The following is a 17,485-nucleotide window of genomic DNA, read 5'->3' on the forward strand; positions in this document are numbered from 1 at the left end:
AAGCTTTAAATAACTAGCTCCTGTTTATCTAACCAACCTTCTGTCTAGCTACAATCCAACCTGCTCTTTAATGTCTCAAAACTCAGGGCTTCTGGTAGTACCCAGACTAGGAAAATCTGCTAAAGGAGGTTAAGCCTTCTCATTTATGGCTCCTAAACTCTGGAACAGCCTTCCTGATAATTTCTGAGGCTCAGACACACTCTCTGAGTTCAAAACTAGATTAGAGACCTATCTTTTTAGAAACTAGATTAGTGACCTATCTTTTTAGAAACACATACACACAATGCTTCACATAGCGTTATGCATAAGTGTGCTCCACCCAGGTGAGAGGGCTTGAAAAACCCCCTGACACACTCCTCCTGTCTTAATGCACATTGCTATTATTTTTAACACCTTACAAACATGTTTTATCACACTTCTAGCAAGATTTTAAAACTGCCATATTTTACCCTATTATTATATAGAGTTACTACTGTAGCATGCAACACATTAACAACACATTGCTGTGGCTTTTTGGCACACCAGTAGCATATTTTAACACATTTAACAACACATTACTATTATGCTTTAATACTGCTAGCAAGAGTCTAACATTATAATATTTCTTTTTCATATTCAAACATTTTCGAATGTTGCTGTTGTGTTTTAGCATACTAATATGTTGCTAGTATGTTTTAACCCATTGCTACAACTTTTTGGCACACCAGTAGCATGTTTCTGACATCTATTCACGCACATGCAGATGAAGAGACAGCCAGACAAAATACAGACTTGCAATAAATTGTGCAAAACTTACACTGGGTGTAGTTTATTAACGGTGTCGTCATCTTGTGTCCTCTGTAGATCAGAGCGGATCTTGCGAATAAGAGGTGTACAGTAACCTTTGGCTATGTCCAGTTTTTCTGCTTGAGAAATACCATATTCCTGGCACAAAAACAGACCCAAAATGTTTTTAATACCATACAGTATAAATTTATACAAACACCCATAATTAATTTTGCAGATCTCTACATAAAAGCAAATGATGGAATTAGCGAAAGCAGGCACCTGTGGGATGACAATATCAGCCAGTGCTTTGGATAATCTGTAAATTTCCATGGTGTTGTCGAGCTTTAGCGAGCTGTTGTGCTGAACATCATATTTGATGCAGTCATAAATATCAGGAATCTTGCTGATGTTGTACCGGCCGTTCTTCATCTTGAAATCCTTCTCCAGTTTAGACCATCGACGCAGCATCAGCTCAAGAGTCTCACTGTGATACAACTGGATGTCTGTTTCAAAAAATAAAATAAACATGGCACAAAATTAGATCTCTCCCACCCACAAACTCTCACTACAAAACACAAATGCCGCAATTTTTTTAAAATCATGCATAGGAAATAGCAAACTGCAATTCAGAAATGTTATACGTTCACTATAGATTCACTTTACTTATTTTTTATATATTTCTTTGCACAACACTTTATTCACAGTAGTTTGTTCGTTTCTAAATTGAAACTTGCTGACGGCTAAAGTTCATAATTAAACAAAAGGTTTAATACAGGGGTGTCCAAACTCGGTCCTGGAGGGCCACTGGGTCCTGCAGAGTTTAGCTCCAACTTTCCTCAGCACACCTCCCTGAAAGTTAAAGTACACCTAGAAAGAGCTTGATTAGCTGGTTCCGGTGTGTTAAATTGGGGTTGGAGCTAAAATATGCAGGACACCGGCCCTCCAGGACCGAGTTTGGACACCCCTGGTTTAATATGTTTAAAAAAAACATATGAACAGTTTAAGTCGAAATTATTAGCCACCCTGAATTATTAGCCCCGCTATTTATGTTTTTCTCCAATTTCTATTTAATAGAGAGAAAAAATTTTCAACACATTTCTAAACATAACAGTTTTAATAACTCATTTCTAACAACATTTATTTATACATTAACATCTTATATTTAATTTAACTTTGCCGTGATGCTTAACTAGGTTAATTAGGGTAACTAGGCAGGTTAGGGTAATTTGGCAAGTTATTGTGTAATGATGTTTTTTTCTGTAGACTATCAGAAAAATATATAGTTTAAAGGGGCTAATAATTTGGTCCTGACAATGATTTATTAAAAAAAATTAAAACTGTGTTTATTCTAGCCAAAATAATACCAATAAGACTTTCTCCAGAAGAAAAAATATTATCAGACATACTTTGAAAATTTCTTTGGTTTGTTAAACATAATTTGTGAAATATTTAAAAAAGAAAACAAAACTTAAAGGGGGTTTAATAATACTGAATAATACTGAGCTGTATACAAATATACTATCTTACAAATATACCTGCTGATTTGGGCTCTTCCATTCTCTGACGAATCTGCAGCGTTAGGTTCTGAATGAGGGAGTACACTTTATCACAGGTCTTCACTGGGTTTTTAATCATCTGCATGGACTTCACCAGAGAAGTGCTGGAGGTGGGCGCCAGCTAGTGCAAAAATAAAACAACAAAAAACAATCTGTGAAAACTTTCAGGAGAAAATAATTTATTTTTTTTTTTAAATCAATTTGCTATTAAAAGTGCTCCAATGATGCCATTTTCAAAGGTTTGTAATCTATCCAATGTAAAAAAAAATTTTGCATGAGTGCTTACTTTGGAAGTGAATGTAAAGTGGAAAACAGTAGAAAAACATCATCTTGCCATAAGGTGATTTAGATTATTTTTTCTTAAGAAAAACAGGAGTGTCCTATTTCATTGTCAATATCACAAAATCGACAACTTGGACAACAATTTACATATCTCCCGTGTCACAAAAACCGCATTCTTTCAATTGAGAGATATCGCTAAGTTACTAAGTATGCTATCCATCTCAGATGCAGGAACGCTAGTTCATGCTTTTATGACTTCTAGGCTGGATTACTGTAATGCTCTGTTCGCTGGTTGTCCAGCCTCCTCCTAATAAACTTCAGCTAGTACAAAACGCAGCAGCCAGAGTTCTTACCAGGTCTACAGAATATGATCATATCACCCCAATTCTATCCTCCTTACACTGGCTGCCTGTTAATTTCTGAATTGATTATAAAATATTGCTTCTTACCTATAAAGCTTTAAATAATTTAGCTCCTGTTTATCTAACCAACCTTCTATCTCGCTACAATCCAACCTGCTCTTTAATATCTCAAAACTCAGGGCTTCTGGTAGTACCCAGACTAGGAAAATCTTCTAAAGGAGGTTAAGCCTTCTCATTTATGGCTCCTAAACTCTGGAACAGCATTCCTGATAATATCCGAGGCTCAGACACACTCTCTCAGTTCAAAACTAGATTAAAGACCTATCTTTTTTAAAAATGCATACACTCAATGCATCACATAGCCTTATGCATAAGCGTGCTCCACCCAGGTGAATGGGCTTGACACATTGTTAGCATATTTTAATTAAAATATTAATAATTATAATAATAAACACTTTTTGCATGAGTGCTCAAACCTTAGGAGTGAATGTAAAGTGAAAAACAGCAGAAAAACAGCATCTTGCCATTAGGAGATTTAGATTATTTTTCTTAAGAAAAACAAGAGAGCCCTATTTCACTGTCAATATCACACAATCATGCACCTTCAAAGAATGCACAGAACAACATTTGTTTTATTAAATCATAGACCACAAAACCAGAGGTTGACAATTTAGCTACCTAATCTTTGAGAAAGCATCTGCCACCTCTAATCAATTGAGCAACCTAGGGGTGGACTATTCATTGAAAAAAATCTGAAATGTTCAAACTTTAGTTTTTATGATTTCATGATTTCATTCATTCATTCATTTTCTTGTTGGCTGAGTCCCTTTATTAATCCAGGGTCGCCACAGCGGAATGAACCGCCAACTTATCCAGCAAGTTTTTACGCAGCGGATGCCCTTCCAGCCGCAACCCATCTCTGGGAAACATCCACACACACATTCACACACACACACTCATACACTACGGACAATTTAGCCTACCCAATTCACCTGAATCGCATGTCTTTGGACTGTGGGGGAAACCGGAGCACCCAGGGGAAACCCACACAAAGGCAGGGAGAACATGCAAACTCCACACAGAAACGCCAACTGAGCCGAGGTTCAAACCAGCGACCCAGCGACCTTCTTGCTGTGAGGGGACAGCACTACCCATCATGATTTCAGTCTGACTTATTTAAAAATATATTCATTTACAATAGATATAAGTTTTGTTTTTTACTTTTCACATGACTATTTCAAATGTAATTTTTGTTTTTATATGGAAATATTTTGATCATTCTGATTGCAAAAAAAAAAATGTTGTCTATTTATTTGATCATCTCATATATTTTTATTTAATGCCATGTTAGCAACTATGGCTATTTTTGTGGCAAAGCATTTCATTATTAAATATACAATTTAAAAAAAAATCACAAAAAAATTAGACACGATTTAAATCATCAATACATGATAAAAATTCTAAAAAGATTCTTAAAAAAGTTTTAGGACATTTTTATTTCAAGGTGTTTTCATTTAAAGCAATGTGTGCTGTGCTTTCAGTCTGAAATGTTCAATAGTGTTCATTATCATAACGCTAACTATTACCCTCTTTCATTAGATAAAGATGCCCCACCTTTGACAGTTGAATAGATTTACAGTGCAATCTTTTAAGGAAGTATGATGTCATTTAGATAGATATGATTATTGTAAATAGTCTCTGACCTTCTCATAATCTTCCGCTGCGAAGTCTCTGTCCTTCTGCAGAATCTCATGAAGTCGTGCTTTGACTTTCTGCTGGCAGCTGCTTAAGGAGTCGCTGTCACTGTCCAGCAGGCCATTCATATTGGCACTTTTGACCATTTGCACCAGGATAGGCGTCAGCTCCCCCTCTAATGCCAGCAGGCCCTGAGGAAATCACATACACTGTTATTCTGATGTCCAGTTGTTAATAGAAGAAAAAAATATACATGTTATGTGTCATAACAATCTGTAAAATGTCTAAATTAATAGATGAAATGTAAATATGTTTATACCTTAAAATACTATTTAAAATAAAGTTTTATTCTGCACACTCTCTCTAAACCCATAATAGAAACTATAATTGTCGCGATACCATTAATTAATCTTACAAAGTTATACCAGCTAAAGTATCACAATATCAAGTAGTTTTGCAATACTGCAATTCATAACTCAAATTATAAAGAAAACTGTCAGAAATATTATATTTTACGTTATAATAGGCCTACTTAAAATTTAATTCATAATTCCTATAAGGCCAAAAAGTATTATTTGCACCTCACGTGACCTAAAGTTTATTCATTCTTTTTGTTTACTTTGTAGAAAACTGACCAACAACAATACATTAAAATAAAGATACAAATAAATACGAATGAAACTTGTTACAAAAGAGCATTTGTTCCAACAAAATTAGGCTATATGTTGCTATTTTGGGTCTTATAGGTAACCTTTATTTATTCCTTCATTTTCTTTTTAGCTTAGTCCCTTTATTAATCAGGGGTCGCCACAGTGGAATGAACCACCAACTGGAATACGCTTCCAGCCACAACGAAACCCTGGGAAACATCCATACACTCTTGCATTCACACCCACACATAAACTACAGCCAATTTAGCTTGAAACAGGAGCACCCGGAGGAAATCCATGCGAACACACGAATCCACGCGAATGCCAACTGATTTAGCATGGGCTCGAATCAGTGACCTTCTTGCTGTGAGGCGGCAGCGCTACCCACTGCACCACCGTGTTAACTTATCAGGTACCAATCCAAAGTAATTAAAACTTTCACTTTGTGAGTTGTTCTCAAAAAAGATTGTCGCGGTTGTTGTAGCTACTAAAACATTTGAACAGGAACAAAAAATGAAATGATTCAGATGTGCGTTCAAACTGAAGCGTTAGAAAAGGTACAATAGGCTACCATAAAAGAAGCAAATTCTACACAGTTTTGCAACCTTAAAGGGCTCTACACACTATTAAAATTAAAATGTTTATTGTTGCACAAATGTGTGAGCATTTTTGGGACTTTTCTACATGCAACATTATCAGATAAACCAGATAAACCATTAATAACGATGCTACCGTTTACAAACTTAGAAGCATCGCCAGTATTTTGGAGTCATATTATCGCGATACTATTATCAGTGGTCACCAAACTTGTTCCTGGAGGGCCGGTGTCCTGCAGATTTTAGCTCCAACCCTGATCAAACACACCTGAACAAGCTAATCAAGATCTTACTAGGTATACTTGAAACATCCAGGCAGGTTTGTTGAGGTAAGTTGGAGCTAAACCCTGCAGGGACACCGGCCCTCCAGGACCAGGATTGGTGACCCCTGCTATTATAGTCTTGGTAAACCGTGCAACCCTAGTAAAAACGAATAAAATAATAACATTATGGCCCAATTCTATTTTTGTATTCTGTCTTTAAGAAATCACTTAAGGCAAATATTTTATCATTACGATCTAATGTGGCAATAAGATGGTAACTATACTGTGCATTTACACAGTAATGTAAACACAAGCAAACAACATTAAGATTATGGCAGACACTGTAAAAAGCCCATTCTCAGCCACTAGACTTTTCTGACAGGGTATTCGAGAGTCATCGAGTGTCAGAATGTTGTGGACTGCTATAAAAGAGTTATTATTAGGGATTATAGATAGCAAAATTTATTATTTATTATAATTTATTATTTCTTTTTAAATGTCACAATTCACATTTTTTTTACCCTCACAATTTGTTAAAAACTACTTGTTAAAATACTATTAAACTCACAATTGAAGAAAAAAAAATTTAATTAAACTAAATGTAAATTAAAATTGCAACGTATAATCAGGGACTTGAAAAAGAAAAAAAGCTAAAAGTCTGAGTTCTTTTAGTTTTTTCTTTCAATTACAATGTTATATCTAGCAAAGCAGACTTTTAACTCATCATTCTGAGTTTATCTCCAGCAAATCTGTGCTTATATCTTGCAGGTCACTTTTTTGTATTGCAAAAAAACCAAAACAAATAAACTCAGAAATGGAGGGTATAAACATGTAATTGTGATCATGGCTTAAATCTCTTAACTTTTATTTTTTCTCTCAATTCCAATTTTCTTTTGTAGAATTCCGACTCTGAATTATGAATATATCTATTGCAATATTTTGTGATCACAAAGTAGACATGGGCCGGTATAAGACTCTGACGGTATGATAACCTTGGATAAAAATATCACTGTTTCACGGTATCACGGTATTATGAAATATATTCCTATTCTAAAATATATTCCTTTTAAATGTCTGGGTTAAAAACAAAACATTTTTCCCCTTTTGAACACAATATATATTTTATTTTGAGAATAATTTAAAATATTTTGGAAGAGTAAACATGTCAGGCTAAATTAATTATTGACTTCTGATGTCTTCATTTGTTTCAAAAACAGACTTTTTTGCAATTTAAAGCGGCATCTTTGGATATATTTTTTGCTAAAGATACTGTTCTCCTGAAAAACAATAAAATAAATAAATAAATAAATAAATAAAAATAGTACTCATACCTTTGGAACATTATTGCAGAAAATTTTGACTGTTTTAAAACCTTGACGTTTTCAAACCGCAGTATACCTTGAAAACGGTTATCGAACGATGCACACTGTATCTTGAAGTTCTGACTTCTTTAATTTTGAGGAAAAAGTCCAAATTGTAAGATAAATATTGCCTTTTTTTCTTGTCCTTTCATAAAAATAGACCTAAATAACTTTATTCCAAAAAAACAATAAAGTTCTTGTGAAAAACCATTTTAAAATTAAAATATTTTAATATATGGACAGCTATAGTTTTAATAAATTACTTGATCTGAACATTTAATCATTTATTTCCAAGTGCCCATTGAAGAAAATAAAGGTGGTCATGCTATACTTTAGCAAATGCCGCAGCAGTCATCTGAACACGTCCTTCATCGGAGGCATATATCTTCAGGTCATGCCGATATGTGCTGTGCAGACGGAGAAGGCCACAGCCAGGAAAGCCAGCATAATCACCTAAAACAAAAACAAAAGATAATTCATTAGCAGTGGACACAAAAGGGACAATAAAGAGCACAGTGGGTGCAAAGTACCTTGACCTCCAGGATACATGCATCGAAAGGCCCGACCGAGTTCTTCAGCCTGAACTCTGCCAGCAGGAGTCAACTCTCCACCCCATTTCAACACCAGCAACAGGGACGGGTCATCCCTCCGCACATCTGAACAAACACACACAATCAATGACAAATTAACAACAAAATGTACTTTTTGGGAAATAGGCAGTTGAGTTCTGCATTTTTGCACCCATTCAAGCCATTTCCAGGTCTTGTGGGAGCACTTTTAGCTTAGCTTAGCATAAATCATTGAATCAGATTAGACCATTAGCATCTAAAATTACTAGTCCAACAGAAAAAGAAAAGTTGCTATCTGTTTTCTAGCACAAATGGCTAGGAACTTTACTGTCATTCTGGCATAACAATCAAAAAAACTATGCTGCTGTACCATGGCTGAAGTAGGCTCAATGATATTGCACAATGCTTTTATCAGATTACTTAGCTGGGGACTATTTTTTCATGTCCTGCATTATATAACTGTGCATACTACAGCAATGACAACATAAATAAAATATAATAAAATCAAACCATATATAATTGAAGTCAAAATTATTATCCCACCTAAATTGTTAGCCTGTTTACTTTTTCCTCAATTTCTGCTTAATGGAGAGAAGATTTTTTTTAACACACTTCTTAAACATAATACAGTGGGTCCCTCGCTTTAACGTGGTTCATTTTTAACAGCCTCGTAGTTTCACCAAATTTTTTCATATGATTTGACATGCTTTTTTTCTACAGCGCAATGTGTTCTGTTTAGATGAGTGCATTATGTTCTGGGTCCTGACTGGCTGTAGACCATTGTCAATCCATCTCCTCTGTGCCAAGTGTCCTGTACAGTACACAATGAGTTCAGCTTGCCAAATCTACATAAATCTTCTATTGCTAGGAGTATGATCTGAAGTGCTGTACTCTCCGATTGCAAGTTTTCTCCCCACAATGTTGACGAAACATTCTCCACCGTCAAAGGCACCTGCAGTAGCACCCAAAAGGCAGAGGAAGAGCTTACCATCGCACAAAAAGTTGAACTTCAGGACATGCTAAAGGAAGGTAAAAGTAACGTGGCTGTAGGGAGCCATTACAGAATAAATGAATGAAGATCAAATGGTTTTGATCTTTGGTTTCATTCTATAATATGTGAAAATGTTAATAGCCCCTTTAACACATACAACCTTTCCGGAAAATTACCGGCAATTTTCCGGAAAGGTTGTATGTGTGAACAGGCCCTTTTTGAAAATACCGGTAAATTCGTTCTGGCTATTTTCCGGAAAGAGAAGTTGTAACATTACCGGTAATTTGCCGGAATGCTGCGCTGTGTGAACGCAGAAGGAAGATGGCCAGAAAGAGTGCGTCCACGTCTAGAACGTGCTGACGTGAGACAACTGCTTTAGCCAATCAGAACAGTCAGACGCATTCCCGTGCGCGCGGTTTATGAGAATAAAAGCCTTTGAATATTTTTCCAGACACCTTTAGCTGCTAGATGTTAGTCAGATAACGTTTCTATGTTCCTTCTTAATGCTAACTGTGTAAATAATTATCGATAAAATGTTTATGATAATCCGTTGTTTGTTTACCTTCAAGCTTTGCGTGTGCCCGTGAGCACCCATAGCGCCAGCACACACACATATCATGAACATCTCGACATGCGAAAGTGTTCCTCTATTTGTTTTCATTGGAGTTGTACTCAATACTGATCCATCCAAAGAGTTTGTAATGTAGACAAATGTTTATAAACACAAGCGCAGCAGTTTAGAGCTCATTTCTGGTTAATGATGTCAGAATTTACCGGCATTTTGCGATGGATGTGTGAATGCTCTTTTCTGGAAAAATTCCGTAACGTCCTCGCCTGTGTGAACAGCGCTTTTTTGAATTTACCGGTAAAGTCGTTCCGGAAATTTTCCGGATATTTACCGGTATCACTATGTGAAAGGGGCTAATGTCTGTCTGAGAAAAGTGTATAAAGTGTGTAGTGAGGGGTTTAACATCTCTAATAATTGTAAAAAATAAAGCGGACTACTTTGCAGATTTCACCTGTTGCGGGTTATTTTTAGAACGTAACTTAGGGAATAACAAGGGACCACTGTAGTTTTAATAATTAATTTCTAATAGCTGATTTATTTCATCTTTGCCATGATGACAGTACATAATATTTTATTAGATATTTTAAAATACTAGTATTCAGCTTAAAGTGACATTTAAAGACTTCATTAGGATAATTAGGCAAGTTAGAGTATTAGGGAATTATGGAAGTCATTGTAAAACAGCGGTTTGTTCTGTAGACAATAAAAAAAAAAGCTTAAGGGGGCTAATAATATTGACCTTAAAAAAAATTATAATAAAAACTGATTTTATTGTAGCCGGAACAAAACAAATAAGACTTTCTCCAGAAGAAAACATATCAATATCTAAGATGACAGCTTAAAGAAGGGTCATGTTTATCAGAGCACATTATCTTCTTTGTTACTCGCAGAACACTTTGCTATTCTTGAAGGAATCAATCACCATTCCTCAACAGAACTCTGAATAAAAAAATAAAATAAAAAAATCAGAGGCAGAAAGCAACTGTTAGAGTGATTATAATGCTACTATCACTTTGGATGCTTACACCAGTGTTTCTAAACTTGGGCATGTGGCAGGTTATAACGAAAATCATGGAAAACATTTCCAAAATAATCAATGAAAAGCTAATTCCACTGTCTCAACTATAAGATGTAACAACAGAAGGAAATACTGTCAATATTTCCTAGCACTGTTCAACATAACTTATGAAAAATTCACAGGAAGGCTAATCATTTTGACTGTATGTAACAGATCGATAACAAAGATATGTGAAAGTCTATTATTACCTTCCTCTTCACTCGATGTTTTAGGACAACCATGTGGTAGATATGTTAACTGAACCTTGCGATTGATCCCAGAGAAATGACCATACCTGAACAAACAAAATGAGACTTGGCATTGAGACAGAAATAAAGTAGTATGCTTGAATATAACAGGGCCAAGCACAAGGTCATTAGCACTCTAACACTGGACTGTGTTTAGTATGCCTAGAAATTAAATTGGGATATACAGATTTAAACTGATACAGCACTGCATGCCAGTGTAATAAAACAATGCACACGAGAGCTTCTGACACTTGAAATTGTTCACAACAGCTCTGTGAAATCCTGGGTATAATGAACACTTGCACTTTCAAATGGCCTCAATATACTTGTGATTAACAATTAATCATGGGTATTTAAACACTGATGTTTTACGCTGTACTATCCTAAACTGTTTCTTAAGATCATTTGATAATTTTCAGTGTCGATTGGTTCAATTGATTTTCTAAGCTTTAAAAGCAGGATGTTAAAGGAGCAATAGGTAATTGTTTTCAGAAATGTTATGCTGGTAACAAACATTAAATAAAGTCGTCCAACTGTATTTGTATGTAAGAAAAGTGTGTCCAATCAAAACAATCCATCCGAGCATTAAAATACTATAATACTGTTATAATATACATTATAGTATATAATATTACAACACTGTCCTACCTGCCTCTTAAAATATCTAATAGCATACCTCTGCGCAGCCTGTTTGTGTAGAAAGGTTTACAGTATGTCACTGGCACATTCATGGATGTGATTCAGACGGAAAATAGCAGGCAAACATCAACAACAATCAATCTCTTATTTAAAGTTTGATATTGTAATTACTACCTGTACTAAAACGTTTTCTCTCTGGTGAATGTTACTGATGTATTGTACTGATGTTTTCTAGTGCGCATTCATGCATTCAGGCGGCATGGCTTTGGAAGGCAATTAGCAGGGTGGGATGTAGGCTTTCAGTGCTATCAGGCTAACAGCATTTTCCAAGATCTCCTATTGGACCTTTAAAGATAATAACCTTGGGTTGTGGAAAGCTTTAATGCTGTGTTCACATCAGGCGCGGAAGAAGCATCAAGCGCGAGTGATTTATATGTTAAGTCAATGCAAACACACGAATAGACATCCTGAGACGCGAATTGGCTCAAATTGGTGCGAATGGCACAAATTTCGCGAATGGCGCTGCGTGAATTGAAACTGGGCTTGGCTCAGTCAGAAGCACCTCTGAAAGCCTCCATCATCCAGGTTAAGTTTCTGGAGGAGTTTATGAGCTCACAGAGCTGGTGCACCTCTGAAAGGATCTAGTGGACTCAAGACACGGCCCTAAACGTATCAACGTTGTTTTTCAGCCTTCATAACGCACATAAACACTGTTATTTTCTTAATAAAATCCATGTCAGCAATTTAGCAACAAAGTTAGAGTCACCAGACAGACAGAAGCCCAGCCTATCACGCAAATCCGTGTCTTTTCTGAAGTGAATTTGACGCGTAAATTAAGCGGATTTGACAGGCGAATAAAACAGGGTTTAACATGCAAATGAAGCGAGTAAACTCAAATGTTCACGCGGCTATTTACACGCGAATAGCGCGGTTTCAGAAGTTTTTTATTTATTTATTTTTTTTTATTCATTCTAAAGATCATCATTCTAAAGTTCTTTTCTGCAAAGCAGGTTTTAAAGTAACAAAAAACAATTAACTTTTACTAACATGATCTAGTCGAGGACGCTCTAACATTTGTGCTAAATTTGAGGGGTTTGGAAAACTATATATTTAATGACATTCAAAATGTCTGTCAAGCAACACTTTTTCAGACTTTATTATTTAATATGTTCTTTTGTCATTGTTCCTTTTACTTTAAACACCTCATTTTCTATTGCTATATTCAAGGAGAGACTCAGGTCTAAGTGTTCAAAAGCAAAACATTTTCTAAATTTGAATTTAAAGCAGAATAAAAACTAAACCTTTAATAATTTGAATTAAAGTTCCTCTAAGGGGTGAAACTATACGGGTAAAAATACTTGATCATCCATTTTAAAAAAATCAACCTGTATGAATTAGGAAGAGAAAACAATATAGAAGATCTGGTAGAAAAAAACTAGCATACATAAAAGGTTGCTTGGCCCCTAATAATAACATACTTACGAGACCAACTTACATTTCAAGGACTGTTTTGAGCTGTTCAAGCTTAGCTTTACTCTCCTCAATTTCAGAGTCATTATTTTGGCCAAGTTCTACCAACAGTTGCCTGGCGATGTCCAATACTTCCTATCAAATTCAACACAACAAACAAGTTTTGTTAGTTTTGTGAAACAACACTTTAGATATACATGCTAAATAGTTATTAGTAACAAAAACATTTTTTTTTTTTTTACTTGAAGTTGCTTTGGTTTCTTTAATTTCAGCTTTCCACTTTTGTAACCTTCACACTTTTCAAAGAGGTCAAAAAATCTGAAAGACATAACAGGAAATCGAGGATCCATATTACAGTGGATATTTAGCCTAACATAATGTGTTTTGTTTATATATAGATTGTATGCTAACCTTTATCAGGCAACGAACCATATATGATAAAATGTACCTCTGATGTCGAACCTCCATTTTCATCTTCTGTTTGGGCGTTCTGTCACCATGTCGGATCACAGCAATAACACACCTCAACTCCATCCTGAAAGCCACCATAATGCGTTTATAAACTCTTTTAGTGATCAAGTTTCAGTAACAAGAAATTTTGAATGGACGAAGCTAAATCATTCAGATTTCATGTAAAATATCTTAAATTGGGTTTTGAGGAGAACAAAACAGGCTTGGAACATCAGGAGTGTCTGTGTAAATATTGATTTTTTCATAATTTCATTTTCATTTCAAACATTTTTGGAAAACACAAACCAGAAGTTTACATACACTCTAAAAAAGGAACATAACCATTTAAAAAAATGTCTGATGGTAAATTATACTAAACATTTACTATTTTAGGTCTGTTAGGATTACCTAAATGATTCACATTTGCTAAATGCCAGAATAATGAGAGATTTTTTATTTATTTATTATTTATTTCTAGACAGTCAAAAGTTGACATACATTTCCTTGGTTTTTTTTTAGCTTTGCTTTTAAACTGTATAACTTTGGTCAGATATTTTGGGTATCCTTCCACAAGCTTTTCACAATAGTTTGCAGGAACAAGCACAAGCTTTTTCAACTCTGCCCACAAATTTTCTATAGGATTGAGATCAGGGCTTTGTGATGGCCACTTTAAAACATTCACTCTGTTGTCCTTAAAGCACATTTGAACTAATTTGGCAGTATGCTTAGGGTCATGGTCTGTTTGGAAGACCTATTTGTGGCCAAGTTTTAATGTCCTGGCTGATGTCTTGAGATGTTGCTTCAGTATTTCTACATAATGTTCTTTGTTCATGATGCCATCTATGCTGTGAAGGGGACCAGTCCCTCCTGCAGCAAAACAGCCCCACAGCATGATGCTGCCACCCTCATACTTCACAGTTGAGATGGTGTTACTAGGCTTGTAAGCATTCACCTTTGTTCTCCATATGCAACACTGGTCATTATGGCCAAACAGTTCAATCTTAGTTCCATCAAACCACAGGACATGTCTCCAAAATTTATTATTTTTCCCAGTGTAATTTAGCGAATTCTAATCTGCCTTTTTATTGATTCTGGCTTGTTGATTTTCCCATGTTGTCACACAAGGAAGCAGTGTGTTTGAGGTTTTCCATAAATACTATTCTACAGGTGTGCCTCCAATTACCTCCAATGTGGTCAATTAGCCAATCAGAAACTTCCAAAACCTTGACATCATCATCTGAGCTTTTTCAGAGGCAGAATAATCTTACTGTATGTAAACTTGACTTTCAAGAAAGGTTATAACAATTTTTCAAAAAATCTCTCTCATTATTCTGCTATTAAGCATAACAGAAACAAATGTGATAATCCTAACTTACCTAAAAGAGAAAAAATTGTCACATTAACATCTGACTTTTTTTTAAATGGTTATGTGCCTTTTTATACAGTGTATGTAATCTTCTGCTTTCAACTGTATTTATACTGTACAAGGAACAACTATCAGGATGGTTTATTTTGTATACAGACATTTGTATTGGATCTGACAGCAGCTGTATCAAATATGTAAGTTATTAATTTCATAATGCTTTGTCTGTGAACGATAGCTTGTGTGTAATAGCGAGGCAGCGCTGGTGCCGTTCTCTATGCAGTGATGCTAACCAAACAAAACACTAGCCATTTACTGAAAAACACCTGCCTCTGAAAATCAGGCCTTTTCACCAAGAGGGTAAGATATGTGAAAATAAATGTTTTTCTACATGTACAGTTGAAGTCAGAATTATTATTATATAATAATTATTATATTATATCATAAATACATTATTAATATTTTCTTTATATAATATAAATAAATAATTATATTTATTATATATATATTTATTATATATATATATATATATATATATATATATATATATATATATATATATATATATATAAATTATTTCATATATTTTTTAAAATATTTTTTTATATTTATTACGTATATTTAGATTTACAAATAAAGTCACTCTATCAGCCCCAATAATTTAAATGGTTTTTTTAATGCTGTTTGGACAATCACATCATAACAATTAATTATAACCTGTTTTACAAAACTTTTTCCCATAGATGTGTCATATCAATAAAAATGGGAGAATTTTAGCTTTAATTTGATATATGACACACAGACAGGATAAATATGGTTCAGATATGTTGCAGTTTTAAATATAAGCCTTTGCTTCACATTGGATTTTCTCAAAAAGACGATTTTCAGAATCATTAAGTAAATCTTGGACATGGCCTAACTTTGTCTATAATAAAAATATCAAACAATAAGTGAAGACTTTTATCTGTAAGGACATACATGGTTCCAGAGGTTGTGGGAACTATAGGAATGTCCTCGGCTTCTAAAGGAATAGACCACGGGATCTGGAACTGTGGAGCCAATTCTCTCATGATGATATTCCTGTTAAACAAAAAGATGATGTTATACACATTTCACTGTATAAACTAATGCCCATCTAAAAATCCAAAAAGCCTTCTTTATCATTAATGTCCATTGGGAAAGCAGCTGGTTTCAAAGCAACTACAGCAGCGTGTCTAAAAAGACTGAAGCATTTTTAAATCAAAAAAACAAAACAACTGATTATACAGTATCTGTGCGTCTAATCAATGAATGTTAGATGTGTAATTAATGAGGAAGGTTTAAATCAGGTGTAATAAATAGGAGTAAAAAATGAAAAACACTCTTCTACGAACGATTTCCACAACTGAGGTGCCCTTGAGCACAGCACATAATCCCCAGTAGCCCCCCTGACTGGCACCACAGTGAAAGGATGCTTGCTGCAGAGAGAGAGTGAATGTGAGTGTATCTTTATACCTGGGCCCAAACTGACTCAAACACAAAATGTGTAGCAATCTTTAAGGGTTATACTGAAGAAGCCATATTTATATATATGATGAATTTTAATAGTTTTCACCAATTTACAAATGACCATTTTTTTAATTCAATTATTTAATAATGTCTCAGATAATTATAATATTTAAGATAAAATTTAGTCTGGTTTTAGACTTCATCATACTACTGTGTCTGCATTGCTCAACATGGCTAATGACTTGCTTGATGAGGGGGTATTTTAAAGTTGCTTGATTTTAGTTCAGCATTATGATTCACTTGACCACACTACTGTCCTTATTTGTGTAATACAGGTGTGACCAACCCTGTTCCTGGAGATCGACCTTCCTGCAGATTTCAGTTGCTACCCATGTCAAAAACTAATTTTTACTTGAACTAGATAGCTTTTATAACGTCACATCGCCCCATCACATGTAGTTACGGGACTGTTATATTTATGCCATGACTAAATTGTATGTTGATAATTTAATGTGTTCTGTCTGTTAGTTAGGTGTTGTTAAGTTTCCTCTCTTTAATCTTCTCATTGATCTTGTACAGCACTTTGGTACACACTAGTGTTTTTAAATGTGCTTTATAAATAAATTGACTTGACTTGTATATCTTATAATAAAAAATAAATTAATAAATAACTTTTTTTTAAACCATTTGCAACCCTCTGCTGTCTGACTAAAACTTACCCTTTACATTGAGTTTATATTAGTTAATGTTGGCTAATGTGTTTTCTAATATGAAAAAACAATGAGTTATGAATTTATTACAGTAGTTACTCGTCTTTGTTAACATTAATGAAAATAAATGCAATCATTGTTAACTCAGAATGCATTAATTAATGCTAACAAGCACAACTGGACATTAAAAATACACTATTAAATGTTGAGCAATGATTAATAAATGCTGTACAAGTATTCTTAGTTAAAGTTAGTAAATACATTACCCAACATTAACCAATGGAACCTTATTTGTAAACTGTGATGTATTTTCATTATTATATCTATAGCAAAATAAATCCAAATGCATTATGAGGAATCTTAATGGCTAGAAGTAATTTATTGTGTGTATATATATGT

The 17,485-nt window shown here is 34.6% G+C and overlaps 3 protein-coding genes across 37 annotated transcripts in view; 1 reads left to right on the forward strand and 2 right to left on the reverse strand.

Moving 5' to 3' along the window:
• The window catches only part of tln1 (talin 1), a 1,269,505-nt gene that overhangs the window by 726,409 nt on the left and 525,611 nt on the right, over positions 1–17,485 (forward strand). The gene's annotated exons all lie outside the window — the stretch shown is intronic.
• Positions 1–17,485, reverse strand: part of ppip5k2 (diphosphoinositol pentakisphosphate kinase 2) — a 93,182-nt gene that overhangs the window by 49,432 nt on the left and 26,265 nt on the right. For all 35 annotated transcript variants that reach the window (XR_015500745.1, XR_015500742.1, XR_015500740.1 and 32 more), the window contains exons 11-21: positions 15,867–15,968; positions 13,524–13,610; positions 13,318–13,393; positions 13,101–13,210; positions 10,928–11,013; positions 8,064–8,189; positions 7,865–7,986; positions 4,672–4,854; positions 2,304–2,445; positions 1,048–1,271; positions 797–924 (exon numbers count right to left, since the gene is read on the reverse strand). Coding sequence is in view for 24 of the 35 variants with exons in the window: in XM_087270085.1 (XP_087126211.1) it covers positions 797–924; positions 1,048–1,271; positions 2,304–2,445; positions 4,672–4,854; positions 7,865–7,986; positions 8,064–8,189; positions 10,928–11,013; positions 13,101–13,210; positions 13,318–13,393; positions 13,524–13,610; positions 15,867–15,968 (1,386 nt within the window). In the remaining 11 variants the exon portion in view is untranslated. The remainder of the gene's footprint in view (positions 1–796; positions 925–1,047; positions 1,272–2,303; positions 2,446–4,671; positions 4,855–7,864; positions 7,987–8,063; positions 8,190–10,927; positions 11,014–13,100; positions 13,211–13,317; positions 13,394–13,523; positions 13,611–15,866; positions 15,969–17,485) is intronic.
• sh2d4a (SH2 domain containing 4A) overlaps positions 1–17,485 on the reverse strand; it is a 209,872-nt gene that overhangs the window by 45,697 nt on the left and 146,690 nt on the right. The window lies entirely within an intron of this gene.

This window comes from Danio rerio, chromosome 10 (assembly GCF_052040795.2).
Source record: "Danio rerio strain M-AB ecotype USA chromosome 10, GRCz13ab, whole genome shotgun sequence".
Taxonomy (NCBI): Eukaryota; Metazoa; Chordata; class Actinopteri; order Cypriniformes; family Danionidae; genus Danio; species Danio rerio.